Below are 22,575 nucleotides of genomic sequence, written 5' to 3'. Positions count from 1 at the left end.
TTTTTATTTGTTTGTTTTATTTTAGTTTGTTTAGTTTGTTTCTACTGTGCCTGCCCATTTTTTTTTCATGTTTGTGCTTGGGGCCAGGGCTGTTCATTTTTCTGTTAATTAACACCCTCTCTGTACTAACGCTTTGTCTTTCAACACACCATTAACATACCTTTTGCATTTGCTTCATGACCTTCTAGTCAGTTATTCTCTGTGACCTTGTCCTATCAACACCTCTTTTGTTCTCTCTTGACCCCACCCCTGCTTTACTTGCTTAGTACCTTTTACATTTCTAATATTTGCCAGTTCTGATGAAGGGTCACTGACCTGAAACATTAATTCTGCTTCTCTCTCCACAGATGCTGCCAGATCTGCTGAGTATTTCCAGCATTTCTTGGTTTTATTTCAGATTTCCAGCGTTTGCAGTATTTTGCTTTTATGAACTTAATTGTGTTTCTTTCATTTGGCTGGCCTAGATGGACCACTTCTTATACAGTTGCTGTAAACTTTTTAATTTATCTATCTGATTCAGCAAAGCCCAGCTGGCCTAGCCTTTGGTCATCTGTTTACCGTAATACTTCTGCAACTGTCAATTTGCTCAGTCTCCCCCTCAGTTCATCCTTTGGTGCCCTTGTCCCCTGTAAAGCTTCACAATTCATCATCCTAGTTATTCCTCTTGGCATCACCCTCATATTTGCTCCTTTAGGTACAAAGGGCGAAGAACAGAACATATCTGGTGGACATCTAGTTTAGCTATCTGTCACAAAATCTGGCTGGACCATATCAAGTGCTTCACTTAGCCAAAACCATCACACCTCCAGGATCATCCTGAAGAGTAAGGATATCACCCCCTCCCCCTCCACCACCCCCCCCCCCGCCCCTGCCCCACCCTGGCTTCTTTTCTCCAATGTCAGTTGTTTCCTTCAACTCCTCTCCCTGCCTGCATCACCCTCACCTCCAACTACAGGTGCAAAAATCTGATAGGCTTCTTTGTCAGTAATGTCGAGACCATCCTTTGAGCTGCCTTTACAGCTTCATCCACTTCCCTTTCCCCTTTCCTGCCAAACCAAAGATCCAACCTGGCACCTCCCCGCCCCACTCTTTCCCCCCCCACCCACAGCCCACACCTTCACCCTAAACCTGCGACTGTCTCCAGTTTCCCTCCCATCTTTCCCCATACTCGCACTGACTTCATCTCATTCGGGCAACCCACGACCTGTTCTTTTGATCCCATTCCCTCTAAATTACCGAGCACCCAAAATCCCTTCCTGGTAGCCGTTCCCCCTCAAGTACAAACCTCTTCCTTTCCTTTTGAAAACTGCTGTAATGAACACTCTCCTCAAAAAAAAAACTCACCCTTGACCTTTCTGCCTTGCAAGCTAGCATCCCAGCTCTCAATTCCCCATACAAACTCTCCGTTCCTCAGACTTTTACTTTTTGTGCAACCGTCTATTCTGTTCCATCATTGGTAGCTGCAACTTCAGTTGCCTAGCTCCTAGGCTCTGGAATTCCCTCCCTAAAGCCCTCTTCCTCTTCACCTCCCTCTCCTCCGTTAAACTCCTCCTTAAAATCCAGCTCTTTGACCAAGCTTTTGGTCACTCCTGACATTTCTTCCTCTGACTCAGTGCCCATTCTTTCTTTATGCCTTTCTGAAGCACCTTGAATTGTTTTTTTTTTTCATTTTAAAGGTGTCATATAAATGCAAGGGTTGTCTTTGATGAAACAAAACTACGAGTAGGCCAGAGTGTGTTATACGGCTTTAAAATAATGAAGAAGTTCTCTTAATATCACAAATGATGTCAGCACAGTTTTGCTGGTAAATAAATACCAATCTAGGGGAGGCGGTGGCATAGTGGTATTATCACTGGACTAGTAACCCAGAGACCCAGGGTATTGATCTGGGGACATGGGTTCGAATCCCACCACAGCAGAAGGTGGAATTTGAATTTAATTAATAAATCTGGAATTAAAAGCTAGTCTAATGATGGCCATGATACCATTGTCGATTGTTGTAAAAACCCATCTCGTTCACTAATGTCCTTTAGGGAAGGAAATCTGCTGTTCTTACCTGGTCTGGCCTACATGTGACTCCAGACACACAGCATTGTGGTTAACTCTTACATGCCCTCTGAAATAGCCTAGCAAGCCACTCAGTTGTACCTAACCGCTACTAAGTTAATAAAAAGGAATGAAACCGGACAGACCACCCGGCATCGACCGAGGCACTGGAAACGACAACGGCAAACCCAGCCCTGTCGACCCTGCAAAGTCCTCCTTACTAACATCTGGGGGCTTGTGCCAAAATTGGGAGAGCTGTCCTCCAGACAACCTGACATAGTCAGACTCACGGAATCATACCTTACAGACAATATCCCAGACACTGCAATCACTATCCTGGGTATGTCCTGTCCCACTGGCAGGACAGACCCAGCAGAGTGTCGGGACAGTAGTCTACAGTAGGGAGGGAGTTTCCCTGGGAGTCCTCAACATTGACTCCGGACCCCATGAAGTCTCATGGCATCAGGTCAAACATGGGCAAGGTAACCTCCTACTGATTACCACCTACCGCCTGCCCTCAGCTGATGACTCAGTACTCCACCATGTTGAACACCACTTGGAGGAAGCACTGAGGGTGGCAAGGGCACAAAATGTACTCTGGGTGGGAGACTTTAATGTCCATCACCAAGAGTGGCTCGTTAGCAGCACTACTGACCGAGCTGGCCGAGTACTAAAGGACATATCTGCTAGACTGGGTCTGCGGCAGGTGGTGGGGGAACCAACACAAGGGAAGAACATACTTGACCTTGTCCCCACCAATCTGCCTGCCGCAGATGCATCTTTCCATGACAGTATTGGTAGGAGTGACCACCACACAGTCCTTGTGGAGACGAAGTCCCGCCTTCACATTGAGGATACCGTCAATCGTGTTGTGTGGCACTATCACCGTGCTAAATGGGATCGATTTCGAACAGATCTAGCAGTGTAAAACTGGGCATCCATGAGGCGCTGTGGGCCATCAGCAGCAGCAGAATTGTACTCAACCACAATCTGTAGCCTCATAGCCCGGCATATCCCCCATTCTACCGTTATCATCAAGCCAGGTCACCAACCCTGGTTCAATGAAGAATGTGTGGAGTTTGCAAGTTCTCCCTGTGTCTGCGTGGGTTTTTCTCCGGGTGCTCCGGTTTCCTCCCACAAGCCAAAAGACTTGCAGGTTGATAGGTAAATTGGCCATTATAAATTGTCACTAGTGTAGGTAGGTGGTAGGGAAATATAGGGACAGGTGGGGATGTTTGGTAGGAATGTAGGATTAGTATAAATGGGTGGTTGATGTTCGGCACAGACTCGGCGGGCCGAAGGGCCTGTTTCAGTGCTGTATCTCTAATCTAATCTAATCTAATCTAAGAGTGCAGGAGGGCATGCCAGGAGCAGCACCAGGCATACCTCAAAATGAGGTGTCAACCTGGTGAAGCTACAACCCAGGACTACTTGCATGCCAAACTGCATAAGCAGCATGCAATAGACAGAGCTAAGCGATCCCATAACCAACGGATCAGATCTAAGCTCTGCAGTCCTGCCACATCCAGCCGTGAATGGTGGTGGACAATTAAACAACTAACTGGAGGAGGTGGCTCCACAAATATCCCATCCTCAATGATGGGGGAGCCCAGCACATCAGTGCGAAAGATAAGGCAGAAGCATTTGCAACAATCTTCAGCCAGAAGTGCCGAGTTGATGATCTATCTCGGCCCCCTCCTGACGTCCCCAGCATCACAAATGCCAGACTTCAGCCAATTCGATTCACTTCGCGTGAATCAAGAAATGACTGAAGGCACTGGATACTGCAAAGGCTATGGGCCCTGACAATATTCCGGCAATAGTAATGAAGACCTGTGCTCCAGAACTTGCCGCACCCCTAGCCAAGCTGTTCCAGTACAGCTACAACACTGGCATCTACCCTGCAATGTGGAAAATTGCCCAGGTATGTCCTGTACACAAAAAGCAGGACAAGTCCAACCCGGCCAACTACCGCCCCATCAGTCTACTCTCAATCATCAGCAAAGTGATGAAAGGTGTCATCAACAGTGCCATCAAGCAGCACTTGCTCAGCAATAACCTGCTCAGTGATGCCCAGTTTGGTTCCGCCAGGGCCACTCCGCTCCTAACCTCATTACAGCCTTGGTTCAAACATGGACAAAAGAGCTGAACTCAAGAGGTGAGAGTGACTGCCCTTGACATCTGTGTGGATAGCACGTTTAGCGAATTGGTCACACTGCAGATTAGGATTGCTGAGGGTGAAAGGGAATGGGTGACCAAAAGGCAGAGAAAGAGCAGGAAGGCAGCGCAGGTGTCCCCTGCGGTCATCTCCCTCCAAAACAGGTATACCGTTTTGGATACTGTTGAGGGAGATGGCTCACCAGGGGAAGGCAGCAGTAGCCAGGTTCATGGCACTGTGGCTGGCTCTGCTGTTCAGAAGGGCGGGAAAAAGTGTGGAAGGGCTATAGTTATCGGGGATTCGATTGTAAGGGGAGTAGATAGGCGGTTCTGTGGTCGAAAACGAGACTCCCGAATGGTATGTTGCCTCCCAGGTGCACGGGTCAGGGATGTCTCAGATCGGCTGCAGAACATTCTGAAAGGGGAGGGTGAACAGCCAGTTGTCGTTGTGCACATAGGCACCAATGATATAGGTAAAAAACGGGATGAGGTCCTACAAGCAGAATTTAGGGAGTTAGGAGCCAAGTTAAAAAGTAGGACCTCAGAGGTAGTAATCTCAGGATTGCTACCAGTGCCACGTGATAGTCAGAGTAGAAATGAAAGAATAGTCAGGATGAATGCGTGGCTTGAGAGATGGTGCAGGAGGGAGGGGTTCAGATATTTGGGACATTGGGACCGGTTCTGGGGGAGGTGGGACTATTACAAATTGGACGGTCTACACCTGGGCCGGACTGGAACCAATGTCCTTGGGTAGTGCTTTTGCTAACGCTGTTGGGTAGGGTTTAAACTAATGTGGCAGGGGGATGGGAACTAAATGAGGAGGTCAGTGGACAGTAAGGAGGTAGTAACTAAAGCCTGTAAGGAACTAGATAATGAAGTCAGCGTGACTAAGGAAAAGAGTAGACAGGGAGCAGATGATGAACGCAAAGGGACTGGTGGTCTGAGGTGCATTTGTTTTAATGCAAGAAGTGTAGTAGGTAAGGCAGATGAATTTAGGGCCTGGATTAGTACCTGGGAGTATGATGTTATTGCTATTACTGAGACTTGGTTGAGGTAAGGGCATGATTGGCAACTAAATATCCCAGGATATCGATGCTTCCGGCGGGATAGAGAGGGAGGTAAAAGGGGTGGAGGAGTTGCAGTACTGGTCAAAGAGGATATCACAGCTGTGCTGAAGGAGGGCACTATGGAGGACTCGAGCAGTGAGGCAATATGGGCAGAACTCAGAAATAGGAAGGGTGCGGTAACAATGTTGGGGCTGTACTACAGGCCTCCCAACAGCGAGCGTGAGATAGAGGTACAAATATGTAAACAGATTATGGAAAGATGTAGGAGCAACAGGATGGTTGTGATAGGAGATTTTAATTTTCCCAACATTGACTGGGATTCACTTAGTGTTAGAGGTCCAGAAGGAGCAGAATTTGTAAGGAGCATCCAGGAGGGTTTTCTAGAGCAGTATGTAAATAGTCCAACTCGGGAAGGGGCCATACTGGACCTGGTGTTGGGGAATGAGCCCGGCCAGGTGGTTGAAGTTTCAGTAGGGGACTACTTTGGGAATAGTGATCACAATTCCGTAAGTTTTCGAATACTCATGGACAAAGACGAGAGTGGTCCCAAAGGAAGAGTGCTAAATTGGGGGAAGGCCAACTATACCAAAATTCGGCAGGAGCTGGGGAATGTAGATTGGGAGCAGCTGTTTGAAGGTAAATCCACATTTGATATGTGGGAGGCTTTTAAAGAGAGGTTGATTAGCGTGCAGGAGAGACATGTTCCTGTGAAAATGAGGGATAGAAATGGCAAGATTAGGGAACCATGGATGACAGGTGAAATTGTGAGACTAGCTAAGAGGAAAAAGGAAGCATACATAAGGTCTAGGTGGCTGAAGAAAGACGAAGCTTTGAAAGAATATCGGGAATGTAGGACCAATCTGAAACGGGGAATTAAGAGGGTTAAAAGGGGTCATGAAATATCTTTAGCAAACAGGGTTAAGGAAAATCCCAAAGCCTTTTATTCATATATAAGGAGCAAGAGGGTAACGAGAGAAAGGATTGTCCCACTCAAGGACAAAGGAGGAAAGTTATGTGTGGAGTCAGGGAAAATGGGTGAGATTCTAAATGAGTACTTTGCATCGGTATTCACCGAGGAGAGGGACATGACGGATGTTGAGGTTAGGGACAGATGTTTGATTACTCTAGGTCAAGTCGGCATAAGGAGGGAGGAAGTGTTGGGTATTCTAAAAGGCATTAAGGTGGACAAGTCCCCAGGTCCGGATGGGATCTATCCCAGGTTACTGAGGGAAGAGAGAGGGGAAATAGCTGGGGCCTTAACAGATATCTTTGCAGCATCCTTAAACACGGGTGAGGTCCCGGAGGACTGGAGAATTGCTAATGTTGTCCCCTTGTTTAAGAAGGGTAGCAGGGAAAATCCAGGTAATTATAGACCGGTGAGCCTGACGTCAGTGGTAGGGAAGGAGAAGATACTGAGGGATAGGATCTATTCCCATTTGGAAGTAAATGGGCTTATCAGTGATAGGCAACATGGTTTTGTGCAGGGAAGGTCATGTCTTACCAACTTAATAGAATTATTTGAGGAAGTGACAAAGTTGATTGATGAGGGAAGGGCTGTAGATGTCATATACATGGACTTCAGTAAGGCGTTTGATAAGGTTCCCCATGGTAGGCTGATGGAGAAAGTGCAGTCGCATGGGGTCCAAGGTGTACTAGCTAGATGGATAAAGAACTGGCTGGGCAACAGGAGACAGAGAGTAGCAGTGGAAGGGAGTTTCTCAAAATGGAGACGTGTGACCAGTGGTGTTCCACAGGGATCCGTGCTGGGACCACTGTTGTTTGTGATATACATAAATGATTTGGAGGAAAGTATAGGTGGTCTGATTAGCAAGTTTGCAGACGACACTAAGATTGGTGGAGTAGCAGATAGTGAAGGGGACTGTCAGAGAATACAGCAGAATATAAATAGATTGGAGAGTTGGGCAGAAAAATAGCAGATGGAGTTCAATCAGGGCAAATGCGAGGTTGATGCATTTTGGAAGATCCAATTCAAGAGTGAATTATACAGTAAATGGAAAAGTCCTGGGGAAAATTGATGTACAGAGAGATTTGGGTGTTCAGGTCCATTGTTCCCTGAAGGTGGCAACGCAGGTCAATAGAGTGGTCAAGAAGGCATACGGCATGCTTTCCTTCATAGGACGGGGTATTGAGTACAAGGGTTGGCAGGTCATGTTACAGTTGTATAAGACTTTGGTTCGGCCACATTTGGAATATTGTGTGCAGTTCTGGTCGCCACATTACCAAAAGGATGTAGATGCTTTGGCGAGGGTGCAGAGCAGGTTCACCAGGATGTTGCCTGGTATGGAGGGCGCTAGCTATGAAGAGAGGTTGAGTAGATTAGGATTATTTTCATTAGAAAGACGGAGGTTGAGGGGGGACCTGATTGAGGTGCACAAAATCATGAGAGGTATAAACAGGGTGAATAGCAAGAAGTTTTTTCACCAGAGTGGGGGATTCAATTACTAGGGGTCACGAGTTCAAAGTGAGAGGGGAAAAGTCTAGGGGGGATATGCGTGGAAAGTTCTTTACGCAGAGGGTGGTGGGTGCCTGGAACGCGTTGGCAGCGGAGGTGGTAGACGCGGGCACGATAGCGTCTTTTAAGATGTATCTAGACAGATACATGAATGGGCAGGAAGCAAAGAGATACAGACCCTTAGAAAATAGGCGACTTGTTTAGATAGAGGATCTGGATCGGCGCAGGCTTGGAGGGCCGAAGGGCCTGTTCCTGTGCTGTAATGTTCTTTGTTCTTTGTTCTATCAAGGCAGCATTTGACCGAGAATGGCATCAAGGAGCCCTAACAAAACTGGAGTCAATAGGAATCAGGGGAAAACTCTCCGCTGGTTGGAGTCATACCTAGTGCAAAGGAAAATGGCTGTGGTTGTTGGAGGTCAATCATCTGAGCTCCAGGACATCGCTGCAGGAGTTCCTCAGGGTAGTGTCCTAGGCCCAAACATCTTCAGTTGCTTCATCAATGGCCTTCCTTCAATCATAAGATCAGAAGTGGGATGTTCGCTGATGATTGCACAATGTTCAGCACCATTTGCGACTCCTCAAATACTGAAGCAGTCCGTGTAGAAATGCAGCAAGACCTGGACAATATCCAGGCTTGGGCTGTTAGTGGCAAGTAACATTTGCGCCACACAAGTGCCAGGCAATGGCTATCTCCAACAAGAGAGAATCTAACCATCTCCCCTTGATATTCAATGGCATTACAATTGCTGACTCCCCCACTATCCACATCCAAGGGGCTACCATTGACCAGAAATTGAACTGGAGTAGCCATATAAATACTGTGGCTACAAGAGCAGGTCAGAGGATAGGAATCCTGCGGTGAGTAACTCACCTCCCGACTCCCCAAAGCCTGTCCACCATCTACAAGGCACAAGTCAGGAGTGTGATGGAATACTCTCCACTTGCCTGGATGGGTGCAGCTCCAACAACACTCGAGAAGCTCGACACCATCCAGGACAAAGCAGCCCACTGATTGGCACACCATTCACAAACATTCACTCCCTCCACCACCGACACACAGTGGCAGCAGTGTGTACCATCTACAAGATGCACTGCAGCAACGCACCAAGCCTCCTTCGACAGCACCTTCCAAACCCGCCACTTCTACCGCCTCGAAGGACAAGAACAGCAAATACATGGGAACATCACCACCTGCAAGTTCCCATCCAAGTCACACATCATCCTGACTTGGAACTATATCGCCGTTCCTTCACTGTCGCTGGATCAAAATCCTGGAACTCTCTTCCTAACAGCACTGTGGGTGTACCTACCTCAAATGGACTGCAGCAGTTCAAGAAGACAGCTCACCAGCACCTTCTCAAGGGCATTTAGGGATGGGCAAAAAATGCTGGCCTGGCCAGTGACGCCCACATCCCGTGAACGAATAAAAAAAAACTAACAATACCCAGTATCCTGTATTTACCACATAGAAAAAGAGGATGACTAAGATTGTGCTGCTTTTAATGCAGGAGTTTAATTGTCGAGCTAGACATCATTTGCTGCAGCATGAATGAATCTCGGAGAGATTGAAATTGCACTGGTGATATTAGTAATATGAGTAATGTTGATGCATTTGTATTGAATTCCCCTGTCCCTTATTTTGAAGAAGACATTAAACTAAATAAAGTAAAGAAGCTAAAATCTTTCTAAAATAACAGACAAAATCAACAATTTATTGTGACTAATATCACACAGTGCAATTTCAATGCCTAACTTTATGCTTTCAGAAAGCAACCAGGTCAATTTCTTGAGGCACATGTCAATTTTACAATCATCTTTATTGATTGTTTTCTAACATTTTAAAAATTGATCTTCTCAGATGACAAGTGAAGCATTTTACTGAAAAATATTCCAATGAATAATCCTGTATAAATAAGATAATAAACATTGCCTGGGGCAAATAACATAACAACGACCTGTATTTATATAGTGCCTTTAGCGTAATAAAGACATCCCAAGGCATTTCACAGGAGTGTGACAAAGCAAAATCTGACACCAAGCCACTTCGGGAAATATTAAGACAGAGCAATGCACTGTCAATTCAAACCCATCATTCCACAGGTCGCAGCATATTATTAAAGTTTTCCCAGCCCAACCAAAAACAACCAAATTAAACACTCTAGTAACCCCCAGAATAAAACAGAACAAACCAGGTATGTTTAGACAACAACAAATTAACTGTTAAAACTAAATCTTAAATACTGTTAAGATAAAGCTATGTCTAAAGACCTTTTTCTTCTTTGGCCTCCTTGTCTTGAGAGACAATGGGTAAGCACCTGGAGGTGGTCAGTGGTTTGCGAAGCAGCGCCTGGAGTGGCTATAAAGGCCAATTCCAGAGTGACAGACTCTTCCACAGGTGCTGCAGATAAAGTTGGTTTTCGGGGCTGTTACGCAGTTGGCTCTCCCCTTGCGCTTCTGTCTTTTTTCCTGACAACTGCTAAGACTCTTCGACTCACCACACTTTAGCCCCGCCTTTATGGTTGCCCGCCAGCTCTGGCGATCGCTGGCAACTGACTCCCACGACTTGTGATCAGTGTCACAGGACTTCATGTCGCGTTTGCAGACTTCTTTAAAGCGGAGACATGGACGGCCGGTGGGTCTGATACCAGTGACGAGCTCGCTGTACAATGTGTCCTTGGGGATCCTGCCATCTTCCATGCGGCTCACATGGCCAAGCCATCTCAAGCGCCGCTGGCTCAGTAGAGTGTATATGCTGGGGATGTTGGCCGCCTTGAGGACTTTTGTGTTGGAGATACAGTCCTGCCACCTGATGCCAAGTATTCTCCGGAGGCAGCGAAGATGGAATGAATTGAGACGTCGCTCTTGGCTGACATACGTTGTCCAGGCCTCGCTGCCATAGAGCAAGGTACTGAGGACACAGGCTTGATACACTCGGACTTTTGTGTTCTGTGTCAGTGTGCCATTTTCCCACACTCACTTGGCCAGTCTGGACATAGCAGTGGAAGCCTTTCCCATGTGCTTGTTGATTTCTGCATCGAGAGGCAGGTTACTGGTGATAGTTGAGCCTAGGTAGGTGAACTCTTGAACTACTTCCAGAGCCTGGTCACCAATATTGATGGATGGAGCATTTCTGACGTCCTGTCCCATGATGATCATTTTCTTGAGGCTGATGGTTAGGCCAAATTCTTTGCAGGCAGCCGCAATCCTGTCAATGAGTCTCTACAGACACTCTTCAGTGTGAGATGTTAATGCAGCATCGTCAGAAAAGAGAAGTTCCCTGATGAGGACTTTCCATACTTTGGTCTTCGCTCGTAGACGGGCAAGGTTGAACAACCTGCCACCTGATCTTGTGTGGAGGAAAAGTTTTTCTTCTGAAGACTTAAATGCATGTGAGAGCAGCAGGGAGAAGAGGATCCCAAAAAGTGTGGGTGCGAGAACACAGCCCTGTTTCACGCCACTCAGGATAGGAAAGGGGTCTGATGAGGCGCCGCTATGCTGAATTGTGCCTTTCATATTGTCATGGAATGAGGTGATGATACTTAGTAGCTTTGGTGGACATCCGATCTTTTCTAGTAGTCTGAAGAGACCACGTCTGCTGACGAGGTCAAAGGCTTTGGTGAGATCAATGAAAGCAACGTAGAGGGGCATCTGTTGTTCGCGGCATTTCTCCTGTAGCTGGCGAAGGGAGAACAGCATGTCAATGGTGGATCTCTCTGCTCGAAAGCCACACTGTGCCTCATGGTAGAGACGCTCAGCCAGCTTCTGGAGCCTTTTTAAAACGACTTTAGCGAAGACTTTCCCCACTATGCTGAGCAGGGAGATTCCACGGTAGTTGTTGCAGTCACCGCGGTCACCCTTGTTCTTATAGAGAGTGATGATATTGGCATCGCGCATGTCCTGTGGTACTGCTCCCTCGTCCCAGCACAGGCAAAGCAGTTCATGTAGTGCTGAGTGTATAGCAGGCTTGGCACTCTTGATTATTTCAGGGGTAATGCCGTCCTTCCCAGGATCTTTTCCGCTGGCTAGAGAATCAATGGCATCACTGAGTTCTGATTTTGTTGGCTGTACGTCCAGCTCATCCATGATTGGCAGAGACTGGGCTGCATTGAAGGCGGTCTCAGTGACAACATTTTCCCTGGAGTACAGTTCCAGGTAGTGCTCAACCCAGCGGTCCATTTGCTTGTGTAGGTCAGTGATCGTGTCCCCTGATTTAGACTTGAGGGGGGTGATCTTCCTGATGTTTGGCCCAAAAGCTCTCTTAATGCCATCATACATTCCTCTGATGATTCCGGTGTCAGAGGCCAGCTGAATATGACTGCATAGGTGTTGCCAGTAGTCATTTGCGCAGCGCCTCGCTGTTCTTTGTGCAGCGTTTCTGGCTGCTTTAAGTGCTACGGATGTTAACTCGCTGGGGGCTTTCTTGTAGTTCAACAATGCGCTTAGTGGCTATGACAGATTCCAGCTCTTGAAAGTGAGATTGAAACCAGTCAGCATTCTGCTTCACACGTTTGCCATAGGTGGTCATAGCTGAGTCATAGATGGTGTCTCTGATGTGGGCCCACTTAGTCTCTGCATCCCCTGCAGGAGTGTTTTGAAGGGCTTTTTCAAGTGAATTTAGAAACTTATGTAACAGCTGTGGATAAGAAATTCTGTTAGTGTTGATGCGCGGGTGGCCCTTCTGCTTGGAGTGATGCAGCTTCTTTGGTTTGAGTCTAATCTTGCTGCACGCCAGGGAGTGGTCAGTGTCGCAGTCCGCACTGTGGAAGCTGCGTGTGTTTGAACGTTGTTTAAAGAGGCTCGCCTTGTGACGATGAGGTCCAGCTGGTGCCAACGATGTGATCTTGGGTGCCTCCAAGAAACCTGGTGACAGGGTTTGGTATGAAACAACAAGTTGGTGATGCAGTGGTTATGATAGGTACACAACTCAAGCAGTCTCTGTCCATTCTCATTCATCCTTCCAATGCCATAGCCCTGGCATTAAATTCCCCCAGCAGGAACAGATGTTCGGCATTGGGGATGCTACTGATATTATGGAGTTCCTCGTAGAACTGGTCTTTCGCATCAGGTGGGGAGCAGACTGTTGGAGCATAGATGCTGAGTAGGTGTACTGGACCAGAGGTGGTGAGCAGTCGGATGGACAGTATGCATTCCGAGCCTTTTGAATGTGGCTCTATCACGCTGAGCAAGGAGTTTCTGATGGCAAAGTCCACTCCATGCTGTCTTGGTTCTTCAGGATCCCTACCCTGCCAGAAGAAGGTGTAGTCTTGCTCTCTTAGAGATCTGCTCACAGGGAGGCGTGTCTCTTGAAGTGCTGCAATGTCCACACTGAGTCTACTGAGCTCGTTGTTAATGATAGTGGTCTTCCGAGAGTCGTTGATTTGTGTAAGGTCTTCTGACAGGCCAGGACACATAGTTCTGATGTTCCAGCTTGCAAAACGAAGGGCTGGTACCTTCTTTCCTTTTTTTGTTGTGCTGTTTGGTGCGGTGTTGCAGTCCACTTGTCGGGCAATGACCCTGAGCTCCAAGCACCCATTGAGGCAGGTGGACTGTGGCGGGACAGAACCTTACTGACTGGGGGCTGCCCGGTTTGAGGCGGGCGGTAGCTGTCCAGTGAGATGCGATGACCTCTCCCACCGACAAAGGCAACCCGTAGCACCCAATCTCTACGCCAATTGAGCTGGACTTATAACCCATAACTGCTGCCTTCTGTGTTGATTTGGTTGCTGTGAGGTGACTATGGAGTGACCTCTCCATGGCGCATGCCTGGGCAGATGTATGGAGGTTGTGAGTTCCCCAAACGTCAAAACCCCCCTCTCAGCCTTCCTGGTGGGGTCCAAAAGAGTGCAGAGCATGACGTTTGGCACCGGTATGGCTGCAAAAACTGCCGGAAACATGACAAAGGTGACACATGACCGCCTTCGGTGTTCCGCTCCGGATTTTCAGTTAGGGTTTACCCCCTTAGCCTTGGTCTCTCCCGAGATGCCTACAAGGCAGTGGGGTTGTTTGGGCCCTGCTCAGGGATAGGTGAATGCCGGTGGGAGAGGTGGGAGGAAGGGGGTGCGAGGGGGAGGGGTGCGGTGGGAAGGGGTGGAGGGAAGGGGGTGCGAGGGGGAGCTGGGAAGGGGGCTGCAGGGGGGTAGGGGAGGGGGTGCAGAGGAAGGGGGTGCGAGGGGAAGATGGTGCAAGGGGAGAGTGGGGGTGGGGAGCGGGGGGTGGGGAGGGGGTGGGGGGAAGGGGGTGCAGGTAATAAAACATCACATCAGCTCCTGCCATCGCAACCGAGAAAAGCTCACCGCATCCTCTGGGAGGTGGGTGACAGCTTCGAGCGCTAGTACCAGCAGGAATTCGCCGACATTGCGCTGCAGATGCGCGTCGAGCCAGACACCGCCCGCAGGCGCTTTGAAGCTGTGGCCGAGGAGCTGTTCCGCGATGGAGTTAGCTGGGGCCGGGTCGTGGCTTTTTCGTGTTCGGGGGCACCTTTATTCCCAATAGGCCGTCCACATTGTGCAAACACATTCCTCATCCAGGCTTTTCTGATCGCCATGTTCTCTGCCTCCTGCCGCCAGCCTCATTCAAAAGCTATCATAATTTTGAACACTTCTATCAAGCTTCTCCTCGTAACAAAATCCTGGAATCACTGCATATGCCTATTTGATTATGCCACTATTAGGATCATGCTCCTGCTATTGACCCCAGAAAGATATTACTGTCAAGACCTTATGACTTATTATTTGACCTAACTCCCCCATTCACACACATACATTCAAAAATCAATGGTTAACCGGTTTTTAAAAATTAGCTGTTTCTTAAGAATAAATAAATAACTGGGTTATGAGTCTTTGTGGGTTAAGAGAATGAGGATGTTGATATAGAACTTGGAGAGAGAGAGACTGTGAGGTTCTTGAGCAAATTGTCATAGGGAGTGACAAGGTTTTAAAGTGGACAAATCTCCAGGTCCGGACGATTTGTGTCCCAGGATGCTGTGGGAGGCGAGGGTGGAGATTGCAGGTGCTCTGACCCTAATTTTTAATTCCACTCTGGCCACGGGGGAGGTGCCAGAGGACTGGAGAACAGCTAATGTGGTCCCACTATTTAAGAAAGGTTGTAGAGATAAGCCAGGGAACTATAAACCAGTGAGTCTCACGTCAGTGGTAGGGAAACTATTGGAGAAAATTCTGAAGGAGAGAATCTATCTCCACTTGGAGAGGCAAAATTTGATTAGGAATAGTCAGCATGACTTTGTCAGAGGGAGGTCATGCCTAACAAATTTGATTGAATTTTTTGAGCATGCAAAGCCTTTGACAAGGTCCCACATGGGAGACTTATCAAGAAAGCAAATGCACATGGGATACAAGGTAACTTGATAAGGTGGATTCAAAATTGGCTTAGCTGTAGGAGACAGAGAGTGATGACAGACGGCTGTTTTAGTGACTGGAAGCCAGTGTCCAGTGGCGTACCACAGGGATCTGTGCTGGGTCCCCTATTGTTTGTCATTTATATAAACGACATAGATGACTATGTGGGGGGTAGGATCAGTAAGTTCGCGGATGACACAAAGATTGGCCGAGTGGTTAACAGTGTTAACAGTGGAGTGTCTTAGGTTACAGGAAGATAGAGACGGGATGGTCAAATGGGCAGAAAAGTGGCAGATGGAATTTAACGCTGAAAAGTGTGAGGTGATACACTTTGGAAGGAGTAAAGTGACACAGAAGTATTCAATGAATGGCCTGACACTGGGAAGTTCCGAGGAACAAAGGACCTTGGCGTGTTTGTCCATAGATCTCTGAAGGCAGAAGGGCAGGTTAATAGGGTGGTGAAAAAGGCAGAGGGGACACTTGCCTTTATCAATCGAGGCATAGATTACAAAAGCAGGGAGGTCATGTTGGAGTTGTACAGAACTTTGGTAAGGCCACAGCTGGGGAGTACTGTGTGAAATTCTGGTCGCCACATTATAGGAAGGATGTGATTGCATTGGAGGCGATTCACCAGGATGTTGCCTGGGATGGAACATTTAAGCTATGAAGAGAGGTTGGATAGGTTTGGGTTGTTTTCGCTAGAGCAGAGAAGACTGAGGGGTGACCTGATCGAGGTGTACAAGATTATGAGGGGCATGGACAGGGTGGATAGGGAGCAGCTGTTCCCCTTAGTTGAAGGGGGACTTGAGGAAGAACTTTTTTTACCCAGAGGGTGGTGACGGTCTGGAATGCCCTGCCTGGGAGGGTGGTAGATGCAGGGTGCCTCACATCCTTTAAAAAGTACCTGGATGAGCACTTGGCACGTCATAACATTCAAGGCTATGGGCCAAGTGCTGGCAAATGGGATTAGGTAGACAGGTCAGGTGTTTTAATGCATCGGTGCAGACTCGATGGGCCGAAGGGCCTCTTCTGCACTGTATTATTCTGTGTGATGTTCCTAATGGGTTAGGTATCCTCGTGTAAAAACAGTCAAATACCACTCTAAGTCTCCACATGGATTTGATGAAACAGTCCTTCAATAGATAGGCATTCAAAGCACTTTGGCTGCAGCAAGCGTCAAACAGTTCTTTAAACAAGGAGTGTAGCAATGGGTACACTCGGGTTTTAAAACTAACAGTCTCTCAGTCAGAACTTTACTGCGAATTCCAGAAAACACAAACAATCGATAGAGATTCAATTCTGAAACAAGGGTTTCTTGGATTGGAGGTAAAAAGAATTTTGCTACCGCCAGCAATACAAATGGTCTGTTCAAAGAGTTTTCCTCCTTAGGCAATTAACTTGGCCTGTAGCTCATTGTAGAATTTCTGCTGAGAGAAATAAACAGCCTCTTCCTCCAGTAAGCACGCTTCGCTAGTGTCTCTCAAAGGTGGTTTTCGCTGTTTTTATACACACAGTTAAATTGAAACAGTATACCATGTGACATCCTCACTGTCCTGCGGTTGCCTGGGTAACAGGTGCAGCTAGTATACTGTGCCTCAGAAAACTAAAACTTCTCTCTCCGTTTTAAAGGTACGCTGTTTTTAACAGAATCTGGAAGGCAGACTGTTTTAAACAGAGGAGAAAATAAATACAGTTCTGTGACATGACCAAAAGCTTGGTCAAAGAGAGAGGTTTTAATGAGCATCTTAAAGGAGAAAGGAGAGTTGGAGAGACAGAGAGGTTTAGTGGGCATTCCAGAGCTTAGGACCTTGGCAGCTGAAGGCACTGCCGCCTAAAATCAGGGATACCCAAGAGGCTGGAATTAGAGCAGATATCTCAGAGGCAAAAGCAAATTACTGCAGATGCCGGAAATCTGAAATAAAAACAGAAAATGCTGGAAATACTCAGCATGTCAGGCAGCATCTGTGTACAGACAAACAGAGTTAATGAGTTCTCAGAGGGTTATTTGGCTACAGGAGATTATAGAGCTAGAGAGGAATGAGACCATGGAGGATGGGAATGTTAAAATCGAGACATTGCTTCATTGGGAGCCAATATAGGTCAGTGAGCACAGGGTTGATGGGTGAACAGAACTTGGTGTAGGTTAGGACATGAACTGTAGAGTTATGGATGATCTCAGATTAATGCAGAATAGAACATGGGGGCCAGCCAGAAGTGCATTGGAATAGTCAAGTCTAGAGGTAACAAAGGCATGGATAAGGGTTTCAACAACAGATGAGATGAGGCAGAGATGGGGTCGGGTGATGTGGAAATAGCCCATCTTTGTGATGGCGCAGTCATGTGGTCGGAAGCTCGCCTTGGGGTCAAATATGACACCGAGGTTGCGAAAAGTCTTGACAGCCTCAGACAGTTGCCAGGGAGAGGGATGAGTCGGTAGCTAGGTAATAGAGTTTGTCACAGAGATCGAAGACAATGACTTCGGTCTTCCCAACATTTAATTGGAGGAAATTTCTGCTTATCCAGTACTGGATGGCAGACAAGCAGTCTGACAATTTAGACATAGTGGAGGAGTCGAGAGAAGTGGTGGTGAAGTAGAGTTGGGTGTTGTCAGCGTACATGTGAAAACTAACATGTTGCCAAGGGACAGCATGTAGATGAGAAAAAGGAGGGAGCCAATGATAGAACCTAGGGGTACACCAGAGATGGTGGTGCAGGAAAGGGCAGAGAAGCCGTTGCAAGTGATACTCTGGCTACAATTAGATGGATAAGAATGGAACCAGGTGAGAGCAGTCCCACCCAGCTGGACAATGGTGGAGAGGATGGTGTGGTTAACTGCAGAAAACACGACAGACAGGTCAAGAAGGATGAGGAGGAATAGTTTACCTTTGTCACAGTCACATAGGATGCCATTTGTGACTTTGCTAAGAGGTGTTTTGTAACTGTGGCAATAGCCATACTGAAGAGATTCAGTTATTATTATCGTTCCAATTCTAACCTAACCCAGGAAACTCTCAGGATCGGGTGAGATGCTGCTTTTACAGCCTGCCTGATTTTAATCTTTATTGTAGTCATCAGAAGACAATATTGTTGGGGGGTGTAAAACCGATGTTCACCTGATCCCATGGGATTCCCATCTGGCAAGTAAGGTTAAAATTACCCTAAATCACAAGAGCAATTCTTCAGTGTTGTAAACCATTATCCAGAGTCTTCTGTTGTGTTGTAACCTTGTCAAGTATATTTTTAAATATCATATACAGTGTCGAAGTTTGAGGTATTTTCCTGTTGGAAATTCAGTCAGAGATGGTGTTACATTTCCTGTTTGCAGCTCCTGTGGAACTTTTTCATGTATTTTTGTATCATGTTATAGGAGGGTTTATTGAGAAATAGCACTCTGTGTTGTCCAGTGGGTTACAGACATATGCATATTAGAAAGAAATATTGGAATGTTAATTTTTTTTATAGAGAGAGATACAGCACTGAAACAGGCCCTTTGGCCCACCAAGTCTGTGCTGACCATCAACCACCCATTTATACTAATCCTACATTAATCCCATGTCCCCTACCACATCCCCACAATTCTCCTACCACCTACCTATACTAGGGGCAATTTAGAATGGCCAATTTACCTAACAACGTGTAAGTCTTTGGCTGTGGGAGGAAACCAGAGCACCCGGCAGAAACCCACACGGTCACAGGGAGAACTTGCAAACTCCGCACAGGCAGTACCCAGAACCGAACCCGAGTTGCTGGAGTTGTGAGGCTGCGGTGCTAACCACTGCGCCACATTTAATTTAATGTTGTCATTACAAAAGGTGCTACTTCCAGTTCCCTTTGACTTAACTAAACAACAACAACAACTTGCATTTATATCATGCATTAACCTAGTAAAATGTCCCAGGAGCATTATCAGACAAAATTTGACACCGAGCCACATAAGGAAATATTAGGGCAGGTGACCGAAAGCTTGGTCAAAGAGTAGGTTTTAAGGAGGAGAGAGAGGTGGAGAGGCAGAGAGGTTTAGGGAGGGAATTCCAGAGCTTGGGGCCTAGGTAACTGAAGCCACAGCCATCAATGATGGAGTGAAGGAAATTGGGGATGCGTAAGAGGCCACAATTGGGGGAGTTCAGAGTTCTGAGAGCGTTGTAGGGCTGGAGAAGGTTACAGAGATGGGGAGGGGTGAATCCTATGTATTATTCCACATTTATGTAGTAGTGTTATATAGCAATACATTTGTTTTGCAGCTGCCTCTTCACTTTGGGTCTGACTTAAAATAAACTTATTTCATTTTCAGGTGCAACATAGGAAATAACCAGCAAACTGTGTGGAATACAGCCAGTCATGCACATTGGAACAAACGGAAATGCATTTTCAAAGATGTCCAACAGCCTGAAATGAATTTGAAACCCTGCCAGGCTAAGGACCTACCCCCAATAGTGAAAGAGCTCCCTCTCACCATCAATTCCAATGGCAAGCCTGAGCCCCTTGTGAAAGTCAGGCATTCAGTCATTCATGAACTAACAGAACTGGAGAAACAGATTCAGCTCATCAAACAGGAACTGCAGAAAGCAATGAACAGGAAAAATGAATTGGAAGAGTATCAAAGAACAGTCAGGAGCCCAGAATCATAAACCTCAAACTGGCTGAAACACACAGCTAGGAAAATGACCCTGTTTTTGTGAACACTCTCCCCTCTTTTTGGAATTGTCTTTGAGATTTTAAAAAATCCTGATAGCCAATTTCTCCCCAACAAATTCAGTTACTACCCCATCTAAGTAGAGGAAGCTGAAATTTGCACATAATGACCAGAATCCTGGACTGGTTTTTAATTTAATGTTTCTTTTCATCCAACTCAAAGACTGATGTTCGCCAAGGTTAACAGAAGAGAAACCAAAGACTGTCCAGTCAAAGGGAAACATCAAGCTGCTCAGTCATATAAAAGTGCTAATTTAATGTGCGCAGTTGGTGCTGCCTGCCCCAAAATCTCTCAATCTTCAGCTGTGCGCATCAGCACTCCTCCAAACAGAGAGGCCCAAGACTGTTCTGGAATTAATAAACTTAGCATTTTATACTCGCCTTGAATTCTTTCCTGACACACCTTTGCGGGCTTTCGTCTCGCTAGTGCACACTACAATTAGGTTGCAAGTTGGATCGCTGCATTCCCTGTCTTTATAGAAGCACCAGATAGGACTAATGAGGTCCCCCAAGACTTTGTACAGAATGTTGTGTGTTAGAAAGAGTGAAAGCATTAAATTATTGTGTAGATTTTCATGCAGACCCACCAGACAGTGGGTGGGGCATGAATCTTTCCTGGCACTTAGTCTGTTGATGTATTATTGTCGCATTGTAATACAAAGACAACACTCTTGGGAGTCATTAAATCATAGTGAAAACTGCAAATTTGTAAATGTTTTGAAAGTAAAATCATGATTTTTATGAACATCGTTGTCTGCACAAATTCCCAACAATCTCTCAAACTGTATGGGTCAGTTCAACTAATGTCAGAGGTTTTTGCATCCAAAATCTTTTTGGTCTGCACAGGGACTTGGGCAAGGAGAGGCGTCTTTGTGAGGCTAATTCCCCAGGCAGTGTCTCCTGTGAGGGTCATTCCTCAGGCAGTGTCTCCCGTAAGGGTGATTCCTCAGGCACTGTCTCCGTGATGGTGATTCCTCAGGTATTGTCTGCTGTAAGTGTTCATCCCTCAGGGCAGTGCCTTCCACTATCAGTAGGAATGTTCCAGTACCACCTGGGAATTTTGCTTGGCAGTGTAAATAGATCACTTTATTTGCCCACTATAGAAGTAAAATTATCATCATACTGAAAGTACAGGAAATTCCTGAGAGTTTATTTCCATTTAATGCTTTTGACCAGAAAAAGTATCTTTGAACATTGGGGATGTGCCAGTCATGTAATTCTAGTGACTAAGAGAAAAGTGATTATACAGTTTTTACTTTGAGCTTTTGTGTACCAGAGTACCAATTGTGTACGAACATAGTGGTGTAATTTTAGGCAATGGTGTAAAACAGCATTATTGGATCAGCAGCTGACTATACATCTGTCACGATTTTCATTTCTTTTGATTTAAATGGAACATCCATTCCATTGTTGAATCTGATACTTCTCATTTTAGACTATCATCCAGTCAAAATTACCCACCAAAAGACAAAACGAATGCAGTTAATAAGTTTAAACAATGTTTCAAGGCTTGCACATTTTTGAAATTGGGCTGTAAAGCACTCAACATAAATAATTTTTAGATGTTAAATTATGAATGCTTTCATTATTCAGAGGGTTAAAGTTATGTGTAACTGTGAGGACTGCAAAGCTCAGGGGCTTTAAAACACTGTCCTTTTTACGTCAGGGAGGCAAATCTCTTTTTTCTGATAGCTGCAAAAAAAGTTGCATTTATGTAGCACCTATCACTACAGCCACTGATGTACTTTTGAATTGGAGTCATTGTTGTAATATAGGGCACACAGCAGGTTCCCACAGCATGGTAATGGCCAGTTAATCTGTTTTATTGATGTTGATTGAGGGATAAATATTGATCAGTACACCAGAGAGAGCTCCTCTGCCCTTTTTTGAAGTAGTGCCATGGGATTGTTTATGTCCACCTGAGAGGACTCTCATCCAAGAGATAGCACCTCTGACAGTGCCACATTCTTAGTACTGTACTGGAGTATCAGTCTTGATTTTTGCATGCAACTCTCTGGAGCGGGACTTGAACTCATAACCTTCTGATGCAGAAATAAGGGTGCTACTAACTGAGACGCAAACAACACTGCATTTCAAGTAAAATGAATTTGGGCAGAGTTGAGTGAATGTGAGTCCCCAGCACAAATGAGCACTAAACTGGCAATCTCACTTAAACGGCTCTCGAGATGTAAGCAATCAACATGTCACATAAGTGGGTGACGACACATTGAGGTTAATTTTCACCCTCACTGCCTGGGTGGTTAACTGACGGAGCTGATCGCCTGCCTGTTATAAAACCTGCCCAACATTCATTTCCATTTCAGGCAGTGTAGAAATCAATGAATTTAACCAGCACTTTGCCTGACTTGGGAATGCTTGACACACATACAGATGCCAAAGGTGGGAAGTGTTCCATTTCCCAGCTCCAGCATTCAACCCTTGTACCTTGCTGGGAAAACAATTCTCTCTGAAAAGTTAAAAGGAGCAAGAAAAAGTATGTATTAATAGATTAGTGTAAAGAATGTTGAATAAGCAGGGCAAGTGGAAATTCATATGGTGTCTCGGTACTGTACTTAATTCCATTTTTTCATCAATGCAGTTCATATGCCACATTACCAATAATAAAAAGCAAAAGAACGCATTAATACAAACACCATTAATGACATCTTATGCTACCTGACTGTAGGGGTTGGTTAGCTCAGTTGGCTAGACAGCTGAAGTGTGATAGAGAAAGATGCTAACAGCATGGGTTTACTGCCCGTAGTAGTTCATGGAGACCTGCATT

General features: G+C 46.1%; 1 protein-coding gene across 1 annotated transcript in view; it reads left to right on the top strand.

The window, feature by feature from the left end:
* Window positions 1-20,477, top strand: part of grin3a (glutamate receptor, ionotropic, N-methyl-D-aspartate 3A) — a 195,034-nt gene extending 174,557 nt beyond the window's left edge. The window contains exon 9 of the mRNA XM_068030680.1: window positions 19,390-20,477. Coding sequence (XP_067886781.1) covers window positions 19,390-19,726 — 337 coding nt within the window. The 3' untranslated portion in view covers window positions 19,727-20,477. The remainder of the gene's footprint in view (window positions 1-19,389) is intronic.
* The last annotated feature ends 2,098 nt before the right edge of the window (window positions 20,478-22,575 follow it).

The sequence above is a fragment of the Heterodontus francisci genome, chromosome 4 (genome assembly GCF_036365525.1).
Source record: "Heterodontus francisci isolate sHetFra1 chromosome 4, sHetFra1.hap1, whole genome shotgun sequence".
In the NCBI taxonomy this organism is placed as follows: Eukaryota; Metazoa; Chordata; class Chondrichthyes; order Heterodontiformes; family Heterodontidae; genus Heterodontus; species Heterodontus francisci.
Note: the sequence above shows the minus strand (reverse complement) of the source record. Positions and strands in the feature narration are given on the sequence as shown.